Genomic DNA, 20,831 nt, shown 5'->3' with positions numbered 1-20,831 from the left:
TCGTGAGCAACACTATAACTGAGGGCGTTTTGGGGGGTTTTAGATTATAGTGGCAAAGGATTAAGACACCTGTCAGGTTTTTATTGCAGTCCATGCCCCTGTTAGGGAGATTCACCCTCTCAATTTGCCCTGCTGACCCTTACAGAACGTGAAAGAGAATCTAAAATTTTGAGTGGCCATAAGAACAGGAATAGAGGGGAAATCTTCCAATGTGTAAATAAGTTCTGGTGACTACCAAGTAATTCCTTCACTTTGGAGGGATTTCCTCTCACTTCCTGTTTTGTCTATGGGGACAGGAAGTCAACTCTCCCCCACTCTTCCCAAAATGGAAAAAAAACTTCAGCTCTACTTAACAGGGTTGTAAAGGTTTGTTTTTTTATTTTCTAAATAGGTTCCTTTTAAGCTAGTGCATTGTTGGTTCACTAGCCTTTTCCTTCGATTTCCCTTCTTAATGTTTTTTTTTCTTTGTTTTCTTGAATTTCTCACTTCCTGTTCCTGTTGACTAACCCCCAGCCAGAACAGCTTGGATGATGGGGGCATGCTTACTGAGGAAAAAAAAGGAAGTGCGAAATCCAGACAAAGGAAAAAAAACATTTAGAAGGGAAATCAAAGGAAAAGGTAAGTGAACCAACAATGCACTAGCTTAACCACTTCCCGACCGCCGCATGTATATGTACGTCCACAGAATGGCACGTACAGGCAAATGGGCGTACAGGTACGTCCTTGCCTTTCTGCGGGTCGGGTCCCCGATCGGGACCCCCCCCCCTGCTACATGCGGTGGTCGGGTTCCCGCGGGGAGCGATCCGGGACGACGGCGCGGCTATTCGTTTATAGCCGCTCCGTCGCGATCGCTCCCCGGAGCTGAAGAACGGGGAGAGCCGTATGTAAACACGGCTTTCCCGTGCTTCACTGTGGCGGCTGCATCGATCGAGTGATCCCTTTTATAGGGAGACTCGATCAATGACGTCAGTCCTACAGCCACACCACCCTACAGTTGTAAACACACACTAGGTGAGCCCTAACTCCTACAGCGCCCCCTGTGGTTAACTCCCAAACTGCAACTCTCATTTTCACAATAAACAATGCAATTTAAATGCATTTTTTGCTGTGAAAATGACAATGGTCCCAAAAATGGGTCAAAATTGTCCGAAGTGTCCGCCATAATGCCGCAGTCATGAAAAAAATCGGTGATCGCCGCCATTAGTAGTAAAAAAAAAATAATAAAACGATCCCCTATTTTGTAAACGCTATAAATTTAGCGCAAACCAATCGATAAACGCTTATTGCGATTTTTTTTACCAAAAATAGGTAGAAGAATACGTATAGGCCTAAACTGAGGGAAAAAAAATGTTATATATGTTTTTGGGGGATATTTATTACAGCAAAAAGTAAAAAATATTGCATTTTTTTTCAAAATTGTCGCTCTATTTTTGTTTATAGCGCAAAAAATAAAAACCGCAGAGGTGATCAAATACCACCAAAAGAAAGCTCTATTTGTGGGGAAAAAAGGACGTCAATTTTGTTTGGGAGCCACGTCGCACGACCGCGCAATTGTCTGTTAATGCGACGCAGTGCCGAATTGTAAAAACGCCTTTGGGCATTTAGCAGCATATTGGTCCGGGGCTTAAGTGGTTAAAGGAACCTATTTAGAAAATAAAAACAAACCTTTACAACCCCTTTAAGTATTACTACTAAATATGTAATACAGTGTGTACCAATGAGACACATCACAGAGCATTATTGACTTTCTTTAGAGAAAGCACAGTAGATCTCTTTACTTGACATTGTGGGTATGACCTACTAAAACCAGAGAAACCAATCAGCTTTTTTGACAAATTTTAATTGAACAAATTGAAGTTAGAAGCCGATTGGCTACCATGCACAGCTGCACCAGATATTGCACACTCCAGTTTTAGTAAATCAACATCTGTGTATGGAGCAGTACAGAACAGAAGAGTTTAAGAGATGTGTAATTTTTATTCGGTTGTGTGAGTAATTTGAGTTTGAGCTAATGAGCCACCTCAACAGCAGACTGTTTTCATCTAAGCAGTTATTATTGGCCTGGTGGAGAAAATAATCTAAAGAATATACTGTACAATGCGAAATGCCTGTCTTCTCTAGTAGCTGAAGTTACATTGGCCTTTCTCAGCAGAAGCAATACTACATGATATGAGTCACCAGGAGAGTTTACAGTATAGCCAATGTTTGACTTCTAGTAAACCAAGTAGTAGACGCAGGAATTAAAGAATACTCTCTCTTTGGCTTTCCTTTTACACACAAGAGGGGGCCAGTAATTGACATATCTTAACTTACCTTTTGTTACAGTAAAACTTTAGAAAGGTCTTTGGCAAATCATTGAGAAATATTGGTAAAGGGAGAAAACTGTTGACTGATAGTGAAATCTAAACTAATATAATATGTGGGGCTGTGCGGATACCGTTTTTTTATTGATACTTTGCAGTGTGATTTGCGTCAATACAAAATAAATGGGTGCAAATCGCACTGCAAAAAAAATTGAATGCGGTTTGAACAGGAATGCTGTGCAATTTCTGTTTGAATATATGGTTAAAGGGGTTGTAAAGGTTTGTTTTTTATTTTCTAAATTGGTTCCTTTAAGCTAGTGCATTGTTGGTTCACTAACTTTTTCCTTTAACGTTCACTTTAACTTTTTAACGTTTCCCTTCTAAATGTTTTTTTTCTTTGTTTTCTTTGTCTGAATTTCTCACTTCCTGTTCCTCCTCAGTAAGCTGTTCACTAAGCTGTTCTGGCTGACTAAACACCGCTTGGATGATGGTGGCAAGTTTACTGAGGAGAAACAGGAAGTGAGAAATTCAGACAAAGAAAAAAAAACATTTAGAAGGGAAATCGAAGGAAAAGGTAAGTGAACCAACAATGCACTAGCTTAAAGGAACCTATTTAGAAAATAAAAAACAAACCCTTTAAATTAAAAATCTGCATAGGTGTCCCGGTCCTGCCGATGATAGAAAATCACGGCCACTGGAGGTGCTCACAGGGCTGGAGGAGAAGTTCCGGGAGCCCGTTGGTATGGGGCGGAAGTGATGTCAACCTGGGGCGGACCATCTATACATCTCCTGCAGCCCTGTGAGAACCTCCAGCAGCTGTGACTTTCTATCATCTGTGGGACCGGGACACCTATGCAGGTTTTGCATTTGAACTGTACTTAATGTGAGTTCTAACATTTTTAATAAACTGCCCACTAGATGGCGCTTTTCCCTTTCTACACACACACATACACACACCGAAGCAGTGGGGGAAATTGAATGCAATTCGGACAGGAATTACACCGCATTCCTGCTCAAATCACATGCGATTCTTTGTAGCGTGATTTGCGCCCATTCATTTTTTATTCACACAAAACGCACCGCAAAGCATCAGTTTCAGTATCTGGAGCATTTTCACGAGTACGAGCACTCGTGAAAATGCTTGGTATCGGCACTGATATCGGTATCAGTGCATCTTTATCTAATATCATAATGCCACTATATGGATACACTTATGCTCCATAGGTGGGGTAAAGTGTGTGAAACACCTTACTGTAATCATCAAAATCAGGGGATTCCCTTTACTATGAAACACAATCTTTAAATAACTTTTATATTATATGAGACATCTGTTGTAATATTTAAACCAAGACAGGACATACATTTTACATTTTTGTCTTCCATATGCACTATGTCTCAGATTTACATTTTGGCACCATTTGACCATATGTTCATGTCTATAAAGTACAACATTTATCAACATAAGTCGAATCATCTCCTTCTGCTCTTGTTAAAATATTTGTCTTGTCTTACTTTAAACACATTCTTGTTGCTAAACTTAGTAACCTTCTTCTCTCCTCTAGTGCAGCATTTTGCCTCCTGAGACATAATTCTAAGTTAAGTGCCAATAATATGTCAACCGGCAGCATTCTGTTTATGCTGTTTGCAGTCTGCATACAGTCAAGAAGCTTGTCAATGCAGGAAGGAAGGGTCATGACATTTATTAAATCTCTTAAGAGGAAGTTCGAATTGTCCAACATGCAGCCGATAAACACATAGGCCCAGATTCACAAACCACTTACGCCGACGTATCTCAAGATACGCTGCGTAAGTGTAACTATGCGCCGTCGTATCTATGCGCCGTGCCCACAATCTGAGATACACCTAAAAATAGGCTTCCTACGACCGACGTAACTTGCCTACGCCGTTGTATCGTGGGCGCATATTTACGCTGGGCGCATTTTCCGCTCCTATTGATTTTCTATGCACATATGCAAATGAGGGAGATACGCCGATTCACGAACGTAGTTGTGCCCGGCGCATAATATACGCGGTTTGCGTAAGTCGTACGTCCGGCGTAAAGTTATTCACCATATAGGAGGCGCAACTCATGCAAAGGTATGGACCAGGGAACACAAGCCGTCGTATATTTTGTCGTTTACGTTGTACGTGAATATGACTAGGCGTAGGTTACGTTCACGTCGTAGGAAGTGATCCGTCGTATCTTAGGGAGTAGTTCCGACGTGATTCTGAGCATGCGCACAGGGATGCGGCCACGGGACGGCACATGCGCCGTTCATTTTAAGTACTTCTATGGCGCTTGCCCCATCATTTGCATGGGGTCACGCCCCATTAGCATGGCTCACTTCCACCTACGCTGGCTTATGCCGAGGAAACCCAGCGTATCTTTAAGAGCGAGTGGGAGCGAGTGCTTTGTGAATCCAGTGCTTGCCTCTGTGCGCTTACGTCGACGTAGCGTATAATAGATACGCTACGCCCGCATAAATATGCGCCGATGTATGTGAATCCGGGCCATACTGCTTAAGGGCCCAGTCACACTTGTCTGTTCCTATGCATTGTGTTAAAGGGGTTGTAAACCCCCTTTTTTTTTAATAACAAACATGTCATACTTACCTCCACTGTGCAGTTCTTTTTGCACAGAGTGGCCTCAATCCTCGACTTCTGAGGTCTCCTGGCAGCGCTGGTAGCTCCTCCCCGCATCGAGTGTCCATGCTGGAGAAGGCTCTTCTAAAGAGGACACCCATGCGGGTGCGCCTCCGAGTCCTACATCTGTATACATTCACACAGAATGCAGGACTCATCCCCACCCCCCAGTGCCCGCATCATTGGATTTGATTGACAGCAGCAGGAGCCAATGGGGCAGAGAGGAAGAGCTGGCCTCCGCCGAGAGAACGAATGGGCTCAGATGAGTAAAGCGGGGGAGCTATGGGGCCGGTCACTGGCAGAAGTTTTTTCACCTTAATGCATAGGATGCATTAAGGTTAAAAAACACACAAGGGTTTGCAACCCCTTTAAAGCATGTACGTTAACATACGATAAGTCATTTGTGTCTGTACACTCGGCCGGCAAGAGATTCTTGCCAGGAATCTCGTCAGGAAAAACAATTTTTTTTACCTGGCGAGAATCTGGGCCGTATGTACAGGGCTTAGGGGTTTACAACCTTTTTAATATGCATTATGCAAGAGTAAGAGTTCTTTTTAAAAAAAATCTAAAGCCTCGTACACACGCTCGGTTTACTCAGCAAGAAAGCTCTGCCAACAGTTTTCTTGCTGGTTCTTGCCGAGTATACCGAGCGTGTGTACGAGGCTTTCAGGTTTCTCGACAAGAAAACTCCCCAGAATCTAGACGAGAAAAATAGAGAACATGTTCTCTATTTTCCTCGTCGTGAGATTCTCTGCAGTTTTCCTGCCGAGAAACCCAAGAGTGTGTATACTTACATGTCACCGTGGAAACCCGCGCATGCTCGAAATGACTTGACGCATGCGCGGGAGCTTCCTAGGCATAGGTAGGGTGCAGCAAGATGGTGGCGACGGCATCGAATGTGACAAGCGCATGCTCATCGTACGCGATGACGTCACCGCGTTCTTGCCTTTCAAGAGAACCGCAGTTCTTTTGAAAGGAGAGTCTGTACACTCGGGCGGCAGGAGATTCTTGCCAAGAATCTCGTCAGGAAAAACAAGGGTTTTTTCCTGACGAGACACTGGCCCGTGTGTACAGGGCTTGAGATGTGGGTGGAACTCCGCTTTAATAACTATTTCTACTTACATATCATTTTCTTATAAGGACACACCATGTGCTTAATTTTATTAGCACGTCATTACAACAATAGTTATTTTCATCCACATGACTGTGATTTTCCACTGCCATTGCTTAAAAGAGCAGCTATTATGGCAAATCATGTTTACTGCTGCTTTGTAACTTTGGAAATATTAGTGTGCGGAAAACCATTGCAGATCAGTCTTTTCAGGAAATTATCCACATATAGAATGAAGAGATTGAGACTGGAGTAAATAAAAGCAGGGTAGATATTACATGAATTATTCATTAATGACAAAATTAATCAAAGATCTGAGAAGAACTTTCCAGGAAATGTCAACAAAATCTAGGACAGTCACTTTCCCTTTGTTGGTTTTGACTTTTGGACAAATGATAATCTTCTGGCTCATTACACGTGTGCTAAGCAAACATGTCTAGTGGTCTATAAGTTTACTTTCCACGTTTCCGCATTTCATGCTCTGAGCTTTTGCCATATTTTTTGCAGTGTGATTCCGGAACCATGTTTGTCTTGTCTGTTCTCATTTCTAAGAAACAGAATTATGCTGGGGGTTGAAATGTGTTGCCTCGATGAAATTCAAACTATATCACAATATTATTTTCAGAACAAATTGAGTACAAAGAATCAGGATTTGGAAACACTCACACCTGTTCTTAATTGAGCTATAAATGGTTATGATTGAGTACTATCATGCTGCTTAGTGGCTTTAAGCAAACAGTAAACACACTGGGCCAGATTCACAAAGGACTTACGACGGCGTATCTCCATGTACGCCGTCGTAAGTCCGAATGTGACCCGTCGTATCTATGCGCCTGATTCTTACAATCAGTTACGCATAAATTTGGCCAAGATACGAGCGCCGTCATATCTTGGGTGCATATTTACGCTGGCCGCAAGGGGCGCTTCCGTAGATTTACGCATCGAATATGTAAATTATGTAGATACGCCGATTCACGAACGTACTTGCGCCTGCTATGCCGTTTACGTTAGGCTAACGTCCGGCTACCCCTGCTATATGAGGCGCAGTCAATGCAAAGTATGGACGTCGGAACAAGCGTATCTTTTTACGTCTTTTACGTAAGTCGTACGTGAATGGGGATGTGCGTAGGTTACGTTCACGTCACAGGCATTGAGCCGGCGTATCTTAGTGAGTAAATTCGACGTGATACTGAGCATGCGCGCGCATGCGCCGTACGATCGGCGCTTCATTTGCATGGGGTCACGGCTCATTGTAATAAAACACGCCCACCTCTTCTACATTTGAATTACGCGGGCTTACGCCGGCCGATTTACCCTATGCCGCCGCAACTTACGGAGCAAGTGCTTTGTGAATACTGCACTTGCCTGTCTAAGTTGCGGAGGCGTAGCGTAAATAGGATACGCTACGCCCGCACAAAGATACGCTCTCCTACGTGAATCTGGCCCACTTATGGTAATATTAGCACAGAGCTGAATGTAGCTGGGTTCAGTTCAAGGCAAGTTTGACGAACATTACAAAATTGTAGGTGTTGAATTTAAACCCCCATTGACATCAAAAGAAGGCAATAGTTAAAAATTTGTTCTGACCATTTTCAAGGGTAATTAGCAAAGGTTTGTCAAAAAAATCATTGTGGAGGCTGAGTTTTTAAAAAAACAAATCAGTTTGGCAGGGGACAGCAATTTTAATAATGCTTAAAGTGGAATATTAAAATGACAACATTTCTGTAAATAACATGCCCAATGGATGCCCTTGACCTGCCTGTGAAGTGGTACACCTGTACAATGAATATAACCTACTGCCGAAAAATTTACAATTGCAAATTAAAAACCTGTTTAAATTGCCAGCAATTGGCAGCTTAAGCTGCTTTTATTTTGCTTGAAAATAAACAGTCAGGAATTCCCTTCATCTATATTAGACTCTTATTCTAGATATGGGTCTAATATAGATGTTAATTGGAGACCCAAAAAAAAGGCTTGTGATTCCCCCATAGTACAAACAAACAATAACAACCCCAACTTCTTGGTGAGGGCACACACTGGACATCTTTGCTGCCATTCTGTTGATTTCTAGGTGCCCATTGCATCCCTGTGCCCCCCTCCAGGCTTACCTGCCCTCAATCTATCCATTATTTATACCATGGAGGCACTCAAAATTAGGACTGCAGATAATACTGGTGTTCCGTGACGTGGCCTATGCAGCTTATGCATGTACGTGCAAATGTGTGCAAACTAAACCCCTGTTTTTAACGTGAACTGTTAGATTGGACAGTTTGGTTCATTGCAGGATGGCTGGCAAGTTGAGCCTGGAATTCTTCTTTGTTGTTGTTTGACCTGTGTCGCCCTTTCATGTGCTCCTTGCTGTTAAGGCCAGTTATAGGTTGGGGCAGTTTCCTTTTGTTTGTACCGTTGGTTATCTGGTAAAGGGGATACCCTGTGCCTTTAAGGAAGGGTGGGCTCCCTCCAGGAATACCTGTTCTCAATCTATCCATTATTATATACTATGCCGTATGTGCTCCTACCATGGAGGCTCTCAAAATTTAAAGACTTGCCGCAACGTGGCCTCTGCAGCTTAAGCATTTATTTATTTGCAAATGTGTGCTATTAGACAGGACAGTTTGTTTTTTTGCATTTGTCAATATGGTGTATTGTTTGTAGAGTTTTGAGGAAAATAATGAATTTAAACAATTTTGAAATAAGGCTGTGACATAACAAAATGTGGAAAAAGGGAAGTGCTGTGAATATTTCCGGATGCACTGTAGGTGACTTCTGAAGGCAATTGGTTCCATTAGATTTCCATTAGATTTCAGTTAGGAGTATTAGAGTAATGGGGGCTGAATACAAATGCACACCACACTTTTCAGATATCTATCTATCACAGTTTCAAATCTTCTACAGTAGAATAAAATTGATATGATGGTAATGTATTCACCTTTGTGAAATTTTTATAAATATATAAATAGTCCTTACAGAAAATGTAATGGACAGCTGTAGACATTAGGTAACCCCAAAAGACAGTTAGGAACTTCTTGCGACTGGAAGAAAACAAATTTAGCGTTTGCAAATGGAAAGGTTCTTTCCTGTAAGAGCTGTAAAAAATGTTGGTAATCTTCTTCAGGATATGTTTCTAGGAAAATAACTACTGGTTGATAAAAAGGGCTGGATGCTTCTCAAAAAAATCACATAATGGTAAAATTCTTTCAATTATTTCCAGTTTGCTGTCACTATTGCACTATTTTATTAATATTATCATTATTAGTATTATGTTTGCATGAATTTTGTTATGATCTTGAGAATATTCGATACTGCAACTTCAATGGAGTACAGAAATAAACAGAATATGAACATACTGGGGCTATGGTAATAGTACTCAAATACAAGCAGGGGATTCATTGTGAAAAGGAAAATATACTTTGCTCTGGCTAAGAGACTTCTGTTCAAATGCATGAAGCTATTTGTTACTGTTAAGTTATGTGATACTTAAAAAAAACTGTAAAATTAACATAAAATATAATGGTCTTCCAGGGCTCCAGGACTGCTTCCATATGAACCCTTCACCATGGTGGCAGTAAAGATGCTGAAAGAAGAGGCGTCAGCTGACATGCAGGCAGACTTCCAGAGAGAAGCAGCACTAATGGCAGAATTTGATAACCCAAACATTGTAAAACTTCTAGGTAAGCTGTTCTTCCATAAAGAAACAAGAAACTTACTATTGAAGTGTCACTAAACCCACATCATTAAAAAAAAAATCAATAAATGCTGTTTATTGAGACAAGGACGACTCTGGATACAAGCGCCTTGAGGCGATTTAGTTTGCATTTGTTGGCGCTACATAAGTTACTCACTCACTCACTCTTTCTATATTCTGCAAAAAAAATGGTTGATCCTGCTGTTCTCTCTTTCTCCATTCTGTCCAAGTTCCCAATTCAGCTAGGAATTTTGCAGAGTAGAGTTGGCAGCTTTGCATATGCTCAGTTTTTAGTGAGTTTCTATGCAGAGCATTTACTCTCTATCACATCTGAGCAGCCCATGTGACTATCGAGTCACACATGTGGGCCTATACACAGTGGTAAATGGCAGTTCACTCCCTCCCTCCTCCTCCATGCCTTCTAACCAGCTAAACACAATGGGGTGGGATATTACATTTAGATTGATGTAGACTTCACCTGCCTCTTATTCTAATGCCTATTACACACGATCGGTTTTCCCGACGTTCAAAAGACCGCTGGGAAAACCATTGGGAAAACCGAGAACCGGCTCGGTCCCTTTTCCGACAGGAAAACTGCCAGGAGAACTTTGGTTGGGAAAACCGGCCTTGTGTATGCTCCCTCGCAGTGTTTCCCATAGGAAAATTGTTGAATTTTATAAACTGCAGTTTTCCTGTCGGGAAAACTGATAAGGAGCATACACACGACCAGTTTTCCCAGTCAAAGGAAAACACAGCAGTTTTCCCAACAGGAAAAACGATCGTGTGTACACAGGCTGGAGGGGCATGACACAGCCTGTGGCTGACAGAAATCCGCCCACACCATGTTTTTGCCAAAAAATTATAAAGATTTGATTTCAAATTTATATTTGTATGACAATTTAAAACAGTTTATTGTGTGAGAAAAGTGGATATCAGATCCCTGCCTCCCCCATCAACTTGTGACAAAGAACTGGCAAATTTCACAACACGCTGTCACTTACGAAACAATGCCACCCTCCTCTGCACTCTGCAAAAAGATTTTCCAGGTTTTGGGACCCAATCTAGGTGCCAGCAGCCTGAGAGTTTTTGTCACTGGGTTACTTTACTTAAGCCATTAAGCTACCACCACCACAGAGAAGGAGGAAACTCACAATCTTAGCAATACCAACTATAATTTTTTGAATAAATGTCCGTAACACACACTGTGACCACAGACAGGTATGTTCAGAGGATTTAAACTATACAATAGCACTGTTCAAGAGACAGAGATTCTTTTTAGTTTGCATAGCGCATTTAGAGACAAGGTTAAGAACAAAAAAGGCAAAAATTGTGCAAATAAAACAGTGATCATCAACCCTGTCCTCAGGGCCCACTAACAGGCCAGATTTTATGTATTACCTTGAGGAGATGATGCCGACTTGAATACTGCAATCACTGAGCAGCAAATGATATCACCTGTGATGTATTTCAATTATCTTGCAAACCTGGCCTGTTAGTGGGCCCTTGATGATCACTGAAATAAAATATTTACAGAAAATGGGTGTTACAAGCAATAAAGAGACAACAAAGAGAAATAAAAAAGAGTTAAAAAGGAAAAATGTTTGCAATGTCCTTGGGTTTAGTCCTTGAGTTCAGTCAATAAGCAAGGTGTTATCGGCCCTCATAACAGATGTTCCTTGGTTAATGGCACATGAGAACTGTCAAACTGTCCTGACACCACCCTTTTCTCTGGGATCAAAGTGGTGTGGCAGAGGCCATTTGACCAATTCTGAGGAGTGACCATCATGTTTATGACTGTATTATGGCCCTCTCTTACACGCAGTTTTATACTAATATTAATATCTTCCAATATGTGCAGGTTGCATTCTAGAAACTGGTAGATTATTTTTCAGCATTCAATTTTATGTCCAGTGATACAACACATAGTATCTTTCACCCAGGAGGTATCCGACTGCTATCTCACCCTCTGTATGTGCTAGCTTAGTCATGTATGACTTCAATTTGTTTGGGATGATATTGCCCATCCAAATATATACATAATATTAATGTGTCTTGGTCCTGTTTGATTTCATGAATTGTTTGTAGATTTTGTTAAGTTGTGAAATGGGCAAAAGTCTTGCCGATATCGCCCCACGTCTGACTGCTTTCTGGGTAGACATTTTATGGCACACTGTTATGTGTTTCTAGTGCTTTAATTACCCAACAACCATGGATGACAGAACTGAAGGATTTGGTCATAATTTTACGATAGGTCTGGTCAGCAGAAATCCTGACAGAACTCAATTTGCTGTTTAAAACTCTGCATAGGCATGTGTGCTGGCGCCTGCTATCCAGAAGTTGAGATATCAGGCTCTTTTGAAGTGTATTAAAGTTAAGCCTATGGGTTCCATGAATTGAAGGAGGACATGGGGGGGGGGGGTAAGATTACCGGGCTATTATGACAAACATTGCTGAGAACTGAACAAATCGGATGTCGCATACAGCTTTTCATGGGCTCAATGCGCACAACCATTACATATTGATCTTATTTAGGTCAGGTCTGAGCATGGGTGCCTGGGAACAAAGAGAAGGCAAATGTATTAAATACTTTCTTCAGCTCTGTGTATACAAAGGAGCATGGGGGAGCTCAAGTCCATAATGGGCATGGTATTGACACAGCCCCAATTGATCCACAATAGCTCAAAAGTTATATGGTCCAGAAATGTTTAAACAGAATAAAGGTAGATAAAGCACCTGGACCAGATTGCATCGACCCGTTGATCCTAAAATAATTGAGTTCTGTCATTTCAAAGTCATTGTTTCTAATTTTTAGGAACTCATTAATGACTGGGATGGTACCACTGGACTGGCATAAGGACAATGTGGTTCCTATATTTAAAAAGGGATCGAAGTCTTTACCAAGTTACTATAGATCTGTTAGTTTAAATTCTATAGTCAGGAAGATACTGGAGAGTTTAATAAAAGACCACATAGATGCGTTCTTGTTGGAAAAAAATATTTTAAGGGTCAGACAGCATGGATTTATGAAATACAAAAGTTGTCAAACAAATCTGATTTTTTTTATCATGAGGTAAGTAAAACCTTGGACAGAGTGGTGGCTGCAGATATAGTATACTTGGATCTTGCAAAAGTGCTTGACAGTTCCCCACACACGGCTAAGGTATAAGGTAAAGTCTACAGGCTTGGAAAGATCAGTTTGTAAATGGATAGAAAACTGGCTAAAAGACAGAATTCAGAGAGTAGTAGTAAATTATTCTTACTCTGTATGGTATAAGGTTATCAGTGGTGTACTCCAAGGGTCTGGGATTAAAAGTATGTTGTCTTTGACACCAAGCTATGCAGTGGAATAATGTCCTTACAGGATGTCTCCAACTTACAAACCAACCTCAGTGCACTGTTTAATTGAGCAACTATGTGGCAAATGAGGTTTAATGTTGATAAATGTAACATTATGCACTTGGAGGCTAAGAATATGCATGCATCATACATACTAGGGGGGAGTACAACTGGGGGAATCCATAGTGGAGAAGGATCTGGGGGTTTTGGTAGAACATAAGCATAATATAAGCATGCAATGCCAAGTTGTGGTTTCCAAAGCAAGCAAAATCCTTTCTTGTATTAAGAGAGATATAATTTGACCCCTGTACAAATCATTAGTAAGACCTCATCTGCAATATGCAGTTCAGTTTTGGGCACCAGTTCTCAAAAAGGATTGTAAATAACTATTAGAGACAAAATTAGTAAAAAACACTGTGGGGTAGATTCAGAGAGAAGATACGACGGCATATCTCCAGAGTTAAGTTAAGTATGGCCGTCGTTCCCGCATCAAGTTTTGAAAATGTTACGTCGTTTGCGTAAGTCGTTCGCGAATAGGGCTGGACGTAATTTACGTTCACGTCGAAAGCAATGACAATTTGCGGCGGAATTTCGAGCATTCGCGGGGTCACAGTTAATATACATAAAACACGCCCACATCATCCACATTTGAATTAGGCGGGCTTACGCCGACACAGATACGTTACACCGCCGTAACTAAGGGCGCAAGTTGTTTCTGAATACAGAACTTGCGCCCTGAATTACGGCGGCGTAACGTATCTGAGATACGTTACGCCGGGCGAATAGATAGACCAATCTATCTGAATACAGCCCTATGTGAGTAGCAAAAAGAGTAAAAGTCCAAAAAATGTGACAAACACAAATGAGGTAAAAAGTGTCCATAAAACATTCCCACGTGTAATAAATTAATCCAAAATCTTCTTATAATGGGTGATGTATTAACAGGGATGAAACCTCCTTCCACCAAGTGAGCACCCGAGTGAGATAGATCTAGTCTCCTTACCAGATACTAAGACCACAAACTGGCAGTCAGACCAAGCACAGGGTTTTTAAAGTCTCCCAATATGACTCTATGGCTGGAGCTGGTTCAATCAAACGCTGATGGGGATCTCAGGTAAGAAACAGAAAAAAAAAACATAGTGTAGACTGCAAAACAAGTTTTAATAAAATAATTGGTAATGTACTTACAGAAAAGTAGATGCAATGCATGCCGGATCAAATATGACATATGCGGGGTGCAAAGCGGGTCTCGGCATCCCCTCTCGTTCCTTCTCCTATGTCAGTCTGTTCCAAAGAGCGTGATGACGTCAGGACACAGGCCATACCTACGCGTTTCGTCATATGTTGACGTCGTCTGGGATTGGCTGCTGCCTCCCTGTCATCACGTATGCCCTTATATAACGCCGCCTCTCCATCTTAAGTGAGGGCAACGACGTAAGGGCTAAACTTAGACCAATGGGAGTCCATCAATGGTAAAGAGACATACATACATACATGTATGTCTCTTTACCAATTAACTAATTAGGTGACTTCTGAAGGCAATTGGTTCCACTAGATTTTAGTTAGAAGTATCAGAGTAAAGGGGGCTGAATACAAATACGCGCAACACTTTTCACATATTTGTAAAAAGTTTTAAAAACCATTTATTACGTTGTGTTGGTCTATCACATAAAATCCCCAAAAATACATTTATGTTTTTGGTTCTAACATGACAAAATGTGTAAAATGTAAGGGGTATGAATACTTTTTCAAGGCACTGTAATCTCCTTCATGTGTCTTACTGGCTGGTCTGTCTGTCTGTATACCAGGGAGTTTCAGAAGCGATTTGAAAATTATAACTGTGGATGAGGTCAGGCCTTGTTTTAAAAATCAGAGAAAACTTAGGGCCAGATTCACAATAGAGATACGACGGCGTATCTCCTGATACGCCGTCGTATCTCTGTTTCTAACTATGCGACTGATTCATAGAATCAGTTACGCATAGATAGGCAAAAGATCCGACAGGTGTAATGCAGTTATACTGTCGGATCTTAGGATGCAGTACCGCGGCCGCCGCTGGGGGGTGTTCGCGTCGTAAACCAGCGTCGGGTATGCAAATTAGGAGTTAAGGCGATCCACAAAGCTTTTTCCCGTCGTTACGTCGCCGCGAGTGTTAGATTTCCGTCGCAAAGATAGTGCACCTTTAACATGGTGTAAAAGTACTCCACCATGTTAAAGTATGCCTGTCTTTCCCGCGTCGCTTTTGAATTATTTTAAAAATTTTAAATTTTTAAATTTTTTTATTTTCCTGGCGTAACTCGTAAATTTTTGTGCAATAGAGGTACATTAATGGTATATTGGTAAAACTGGATTTTAGCCCGAAAAAAAAAGATGTAAACTTAGCCTTTAACTTCTTCATTAATCTAAATTATAATGTTGTATTTTTGTGAGTTAATCTAGGGTTTCCATTTCATTTGTTTTAAAAGCTAATTAGAGATATATAGAATAAGGGCTCATGCACACAGGGCCTAAAAAATTGCTCTATTACAGGTGTTTGACGTCTCTTTTTTTTTCAGCCTCTGTTAGCCTATGTGTCCGTGCACACATAGACATTTACAGGCATATTAGAAGAGGATTGCTCACAGGCTAAAAATAAAAAATCATCAGTGCGTTCAGAGAGAGGTTTTGGGCAAAAAAAAAAAAAAAAAACAGTTTGACACGCATAGATGCATCTAAACACTAAACATGTTTAGAACTTGAGCATCATGTATTCCAGTGGCCATAATATGATCAACTATCCAATACTTGATGCAATTTATGGCTTTCAGTGGGTTTTTTAAGCTGATTTTTCTTGCTAGGAGTAAAAGGCATTTAGAGGAGAAATTCAAATGCTCTGTGTGCATGAGCCCTAAAACACACTCAGTCTTCATCATTTCTTCAGACTATTTTTCCCAGAAAATGGCAGAAAATTATTTGTCAAAGTTCAATGTAAGTTTGTTGCATTTACTAATCTGGTGTTTTATAAACGTGTTAATCGCTAACTCTACTGTTAGATGCTGTTAAATATTGTCATATGTATGAACTGTAATGTTTTATTGTATGTAAAGAAGCTTGGTGTCTGGTGGTCAAAAATATATATTAAACATATACAGTATAGTTATAAACATATAGAACTAAAGGCGTTTATAGATTATTCTGATCTAGCATCTAGGTCATTCATGATCCAGTTGCCATTTAATCTTCATATAAGCCTTCAAAATCAGGACATTTGATTTTTCAAATTCGTCCCAATTACTTCAATGGGGTTTGAGTCTGAACGTTTGCGATGTTTGAAAGTTCTGGCGCAAACCTAACCAGGGCGTGTTCGTCCCATTTCTATTAATTATAATTATATTGTGTTAATATTTGTGTTTACTATTGACTTTTGTGTATTTTTTTTAATTTTTGTATTTCTATATTGGTATGTGGTGCTACCAAAAGAATGTCATGACTGTTATTAACAAATGCATGCATTAAATTGTCTTTTGGGCTGCCCTGTCTCCTTTTTGTTTTCTGCAGCTGTGGGTCATTGTATATGAATATTTTTTCATAGTATATTATTTTATTATGACTAAGGCCTCTACAAAAGGGTTAAATGCATACATTTTTTACAAGGAATTCATTCCTTTTTATGCCTTGTTGGATAAAGAAAATGATTCCTTTAAATCCAAGATGCTTTGGTGCTGGACTCTCACTTCTACACTGAACTAACAAATGGGTCCGGGACCTTGAGGTAGTAGCACCTTTACCTTTTGTTTGGAGGCTTAGGGCCAGATTCAGATAGGTCAGCGGATCTTTAGATCCGCGTAACCTATCTGATTTATGTTACGCCGCCGCAAGTTTTTGAGGCAAGTGCTTAATTCAGAAAGCACTTGCCTGTAAAGTTGCGGCGGTGTATCGTAAATCCCCCGGCGGAATTCAAATTCTGCGGCTAGGGGGCGTGTAAAATTTAAATCAGGCGCGTCCCCGCACCGAACGAACTGCGCATGCGCCATCCGCTAAATTTCCCAGCGTGTATTGCTCCAAATGACGTTGCTAGGACATCATTGGTTTCGACGTGAACGTAAATTACGTCCATCCGTATTCGCGAACGACTTACGCAAACAATGTAAAAAATTCAAAACTCCGCGCGGGAACGACGGCCATACTTAACATTAGCTACCCCTCATATAGCAGGGGTAACTATACGCCGGAAAAAGCCGTACGCAAACGACGTAAAAAAAAACGCCGGGCGGTCGTTCGTTTCTGAATCGGCGTAACTCCTCATTTGCATATTCCTCGCGTATACAAACGGAAGCGCCACCTAGCGGCCGGTGGGAGATTGCAGCCTAAGATCCGACGATGTAAGTCACTTACACCTGGCGGATCTTAGGGAGATCTATGCGTAACTGATTCTATGAATCAGTCGCACAGATACGACGGACGGAACTCAGAGATACGACGGCGTATCAGGAGATACGCCGTCGTATCTCTATCTGAATATGGCCCTAAGTGTCAGGGTTTTTAAGTTAAACATTAGGGTGTAGAGGTTATGTTAGGGCCAGAATGCATTATTTTCATTTCTGAGCTAGCAGTACATATATGTACACACAAGCTTCTATCTATCTAAATTTCCATATGACAAAGTTTCACAATCCAGCATTTTATTTAGCAGAATTAAATTATAATTTGTTAGACACCAAGCATGACAGTTTTTTTGTGTGCATTTTTTCTAGAATGTCTGTGCTTTATTAACCTTCTAGACCTTGTAATATACTGTAGGCATGTTTGGTATTTGAGTGGTATCTTCTGCTACATTAGTGTGATATAGTATAACTCCATTATAGTAGGAGTTCTGAAATATGAATGGAAGTTGAGTGTTTGAGATGTATGGAAGGTCAGCCATAGGTCAATATATTGTGTATATATACTGTATGTCCCTATCCCAGTATCACAGATGTGTAATAATTAAACTGTACTTCGGACCATTTATGACCTGACCATTTACAGCCGGGATATATCAAAAGTCCTTTGAAGACCTTGGCTAACTGAGGTTTATGATATCTCTGCATTCCTTCTATCTTGGACTGTGTTTTGTCAAACTTGTCACCTTCCATGACTGCCTACAGTAGACAGGAGAATTTGATCTGAACATTTTGTTAACAAATTTAGAAATTTTAAACACTGTGTTTAGTACCACTCCCCCATTCTCGAACCCACACAGTTTTGGGTTAATCAAACCTCACTATCATAAGAAACTTCTTAAAGCGGAGTTCCACTTAAAATGGAAGCTCCGCTTGTTTGCTTCCTTCCCCCCTCCGGTGCCACATTTGGCACCTTTTGGGGGGAGGGGGGAACGAGTACCGTTATTTTTCCCCACTTCTGGGAGACCTGGGTCCCCTGGAAGTTCGTACCCCCTCCTCCTTCCTCTTTCGCCGGGCCAGTTAGAAAGCACAGCGTGCTTTGCACATGTGCAGTAGGGATTCCCTTATCACGAATGGCAGCAGCAGCACAAGAGCCGATCAGAAAATCGGCGGCCTGGGTGCTGACATCACGGGATCCCTAGACAGGTAAGTGCCCTAATATTAAAAGTCAGCAGCTACAGTATTTGTTTAATTTCTATCTAAATTGTAAACACACATGTTCTGCATTTCATGCTCCACTTGGTTGTACTCTTCGATAAATCATCTGACTTTGGAGCCTGGGCATGCACCTCTTCCATTCCAATGTCCCATGGCAAATTTCTTTATAAACATCTTAGATGCTCCAATGTACAGTGGAAGAGCAGAATGTGTGTCAAAGCTAAGTGGTATTTCATGCTTTTCCATTATGCGATTACAGAATTGCGTGGTGATTTTGTTGGTCACATAGAACTCCATGGTTGAATCACTGCTATTTGAAAATGGGTAATGCTCCTATAATGAGGGTGCTTGGGCATGTTATGATGAGGATGGTGGTTAAAATGTGACCCACTCTGTCCAGTTATTTTTGCAACTTTTAATTTGTATGACTTATAACCAAGATTGAATCACCAATGTCACATTTCATGGTGGTTATAAGAAGCAGAACAAATGGAAACGTCATGCTAAAAATTGATGATTATGCAGCTGTCACTTTTATAATAACTCATCAACAAAGGTCAACAATTAGGATTACTACTAAATCTGATCATGCACATGTTGTTTGTGGTCAGCTGTACTTTGTAATCATATAGTTATCATTGTCAATCCCCTTGAGGACAGTAAACAGCATCTAATGAGGTATTTCCTATACTTTGACACCATCTCTGGTAATCACACAATTTAGAACAGCATAGCACAGTAAAATAATACTTCTAGGTTAACTACTTTGGCCCAAGAATCATTACCCCCAGCTATGTGGAAAGTTTTTCCATTCAGAATTGTGTGGTTTGCCTTCAATAACTACATTGCCCCTACAACTCAGACAATTATTGAAGGAGATTATATTTTATAGAATATCTGAATATAGTTCTCCTGAGAATAAAGCTTTATGAGCAAGTCTTGTTATGAAATGTAGCTCAGTTTTACAGAACAAACTTAAAGGTTCTCCATTATCTTTAAGAATCCTAATATGTATGCATGGTTATATACACTCTCTTTATTAGGTACACCTAGCTAGTTCTGGGTTGGACCCCCTTTTGCCTTCAGAACTGCCTTAATTCATAGTGACATTCTGATGCTCAATTTGAACTTCAGCAAGTCATCCTCACCATGTCTACATACCTAAATGCAGTGAGTTGCTGCCATGTGATTGGCTGATTAGCAATTTGTGTTACCAAGCAATTGAACAGGTGTACCTAATAAAGTAGCCGGAGAATGTATAGATAATTAATGTTAATGTTTTACTTTTATTTCCATTACTTTTATTATTGATTTTATGTGTGGGTTTCCATTTTTATTTATTATTTTCTTGACTTATTCACTGCATAGTGGGCTTGATCTGGTTGCACTTTTGCAGCAACAGGTTATGTTTAGTGGAAGTCCAATGTTCATTATAATGCAGGAATAGATGAATATAACAACAATCTATTATGCTGTGTGGGATTTCCAGAGAGCCCTGCAAAAATTGAATCATAGGAATTGACTCTTTGATTTCATTATTTCTTCTGCTGTGCTACAGTATCTCAGTAGTACAGTCTGATTAACCAAAAGTTGATATGGTGTCAGGATGATTGAAGAGCATTATTTCTATTTTTACATTGGAATATAAAATTAAATAGTTTGACTTACCATAATGCAGAATCAGTAGGAGCACCGAGTGTGTCACCTACCACGTTGCCTGCCACCAAATGCGGATTGCCACTTGTCACGTCACCTGCCACCAGATGCAGATTGTCACTTGTCACATCACCTGCAACAATATGCTGATTGTCACTTGCCACATCACCTGCCATAAGTTGCAGATTGTCACTTGCCATGTCACCTGCCACCAGATGCAGATTGTCACTTGCCACTTCACCTGCCACAAGTTGCAGATTGTCACTTGCCAGGTCACCTGCCACAAGTTGCGGATTGTCACTTGTTGGGTCACTTGCCTGTTACAAGGTGCAAATTGTCACTTGCTGTGTACCAGGTGAGGGTGGAACTGCAGTGATGCAGGGCGGGCGGTGAGAGATGATGTCATCTCTCTGCTCCCTCACCCATCAGCTCACCTGCTGACTGGCCTGCCCGCTCACCCACTGGCCTGCTGACTGGCCCGCCTTCTCACCCGCAGGCCCGCTGACTGGCCTGCCCGC

The 20,831-nt window shown here is 40.9% G+C and overlaps 1 protein-coding gene across 2 annotated transcripts in view; it reads left to right on the top strand.

Moving 5' to 3' along the window:
- The window catches only part of MUSK (muscle associated receptor tyrosine kinase), a 234,558-nt gene that overhangs the window by 201,413 nt on the left and 12,314 nt on the right, over window positions 1-20,831 (top strand). For both annotated transcript variants that reach the window (XM_040360661.1, XM_040360671.1), the window contains one exon: window positions 9,580-9,728. In XM_040360661.1, coding sequence (XP_040216595.1) covers window positions 9,580-9,728 — 149 coding nt within the window. The remainder of the gene's footprint in view (window positions 1-9,579; window positions 9,729-20,831) is intronic.

This window comes from Rana temporaria, chromosome 1 (assembly GCF_905171775.1).
Source record: "Rana temporaria chromosome 1, aRanTem1.1, whole genome shotgun sequence".
Taxonomy (NCBI): Eukaryota; Metazoa; Chordata; class Amphibia; order Anura; family Ranidae; genus Rana; species Rana temporaria.
The sequence above is the reverse complement of the archived record's forward strand: the minus strand, read 5'-3'. Positions and strand labels throughout refer to the sequence as shown.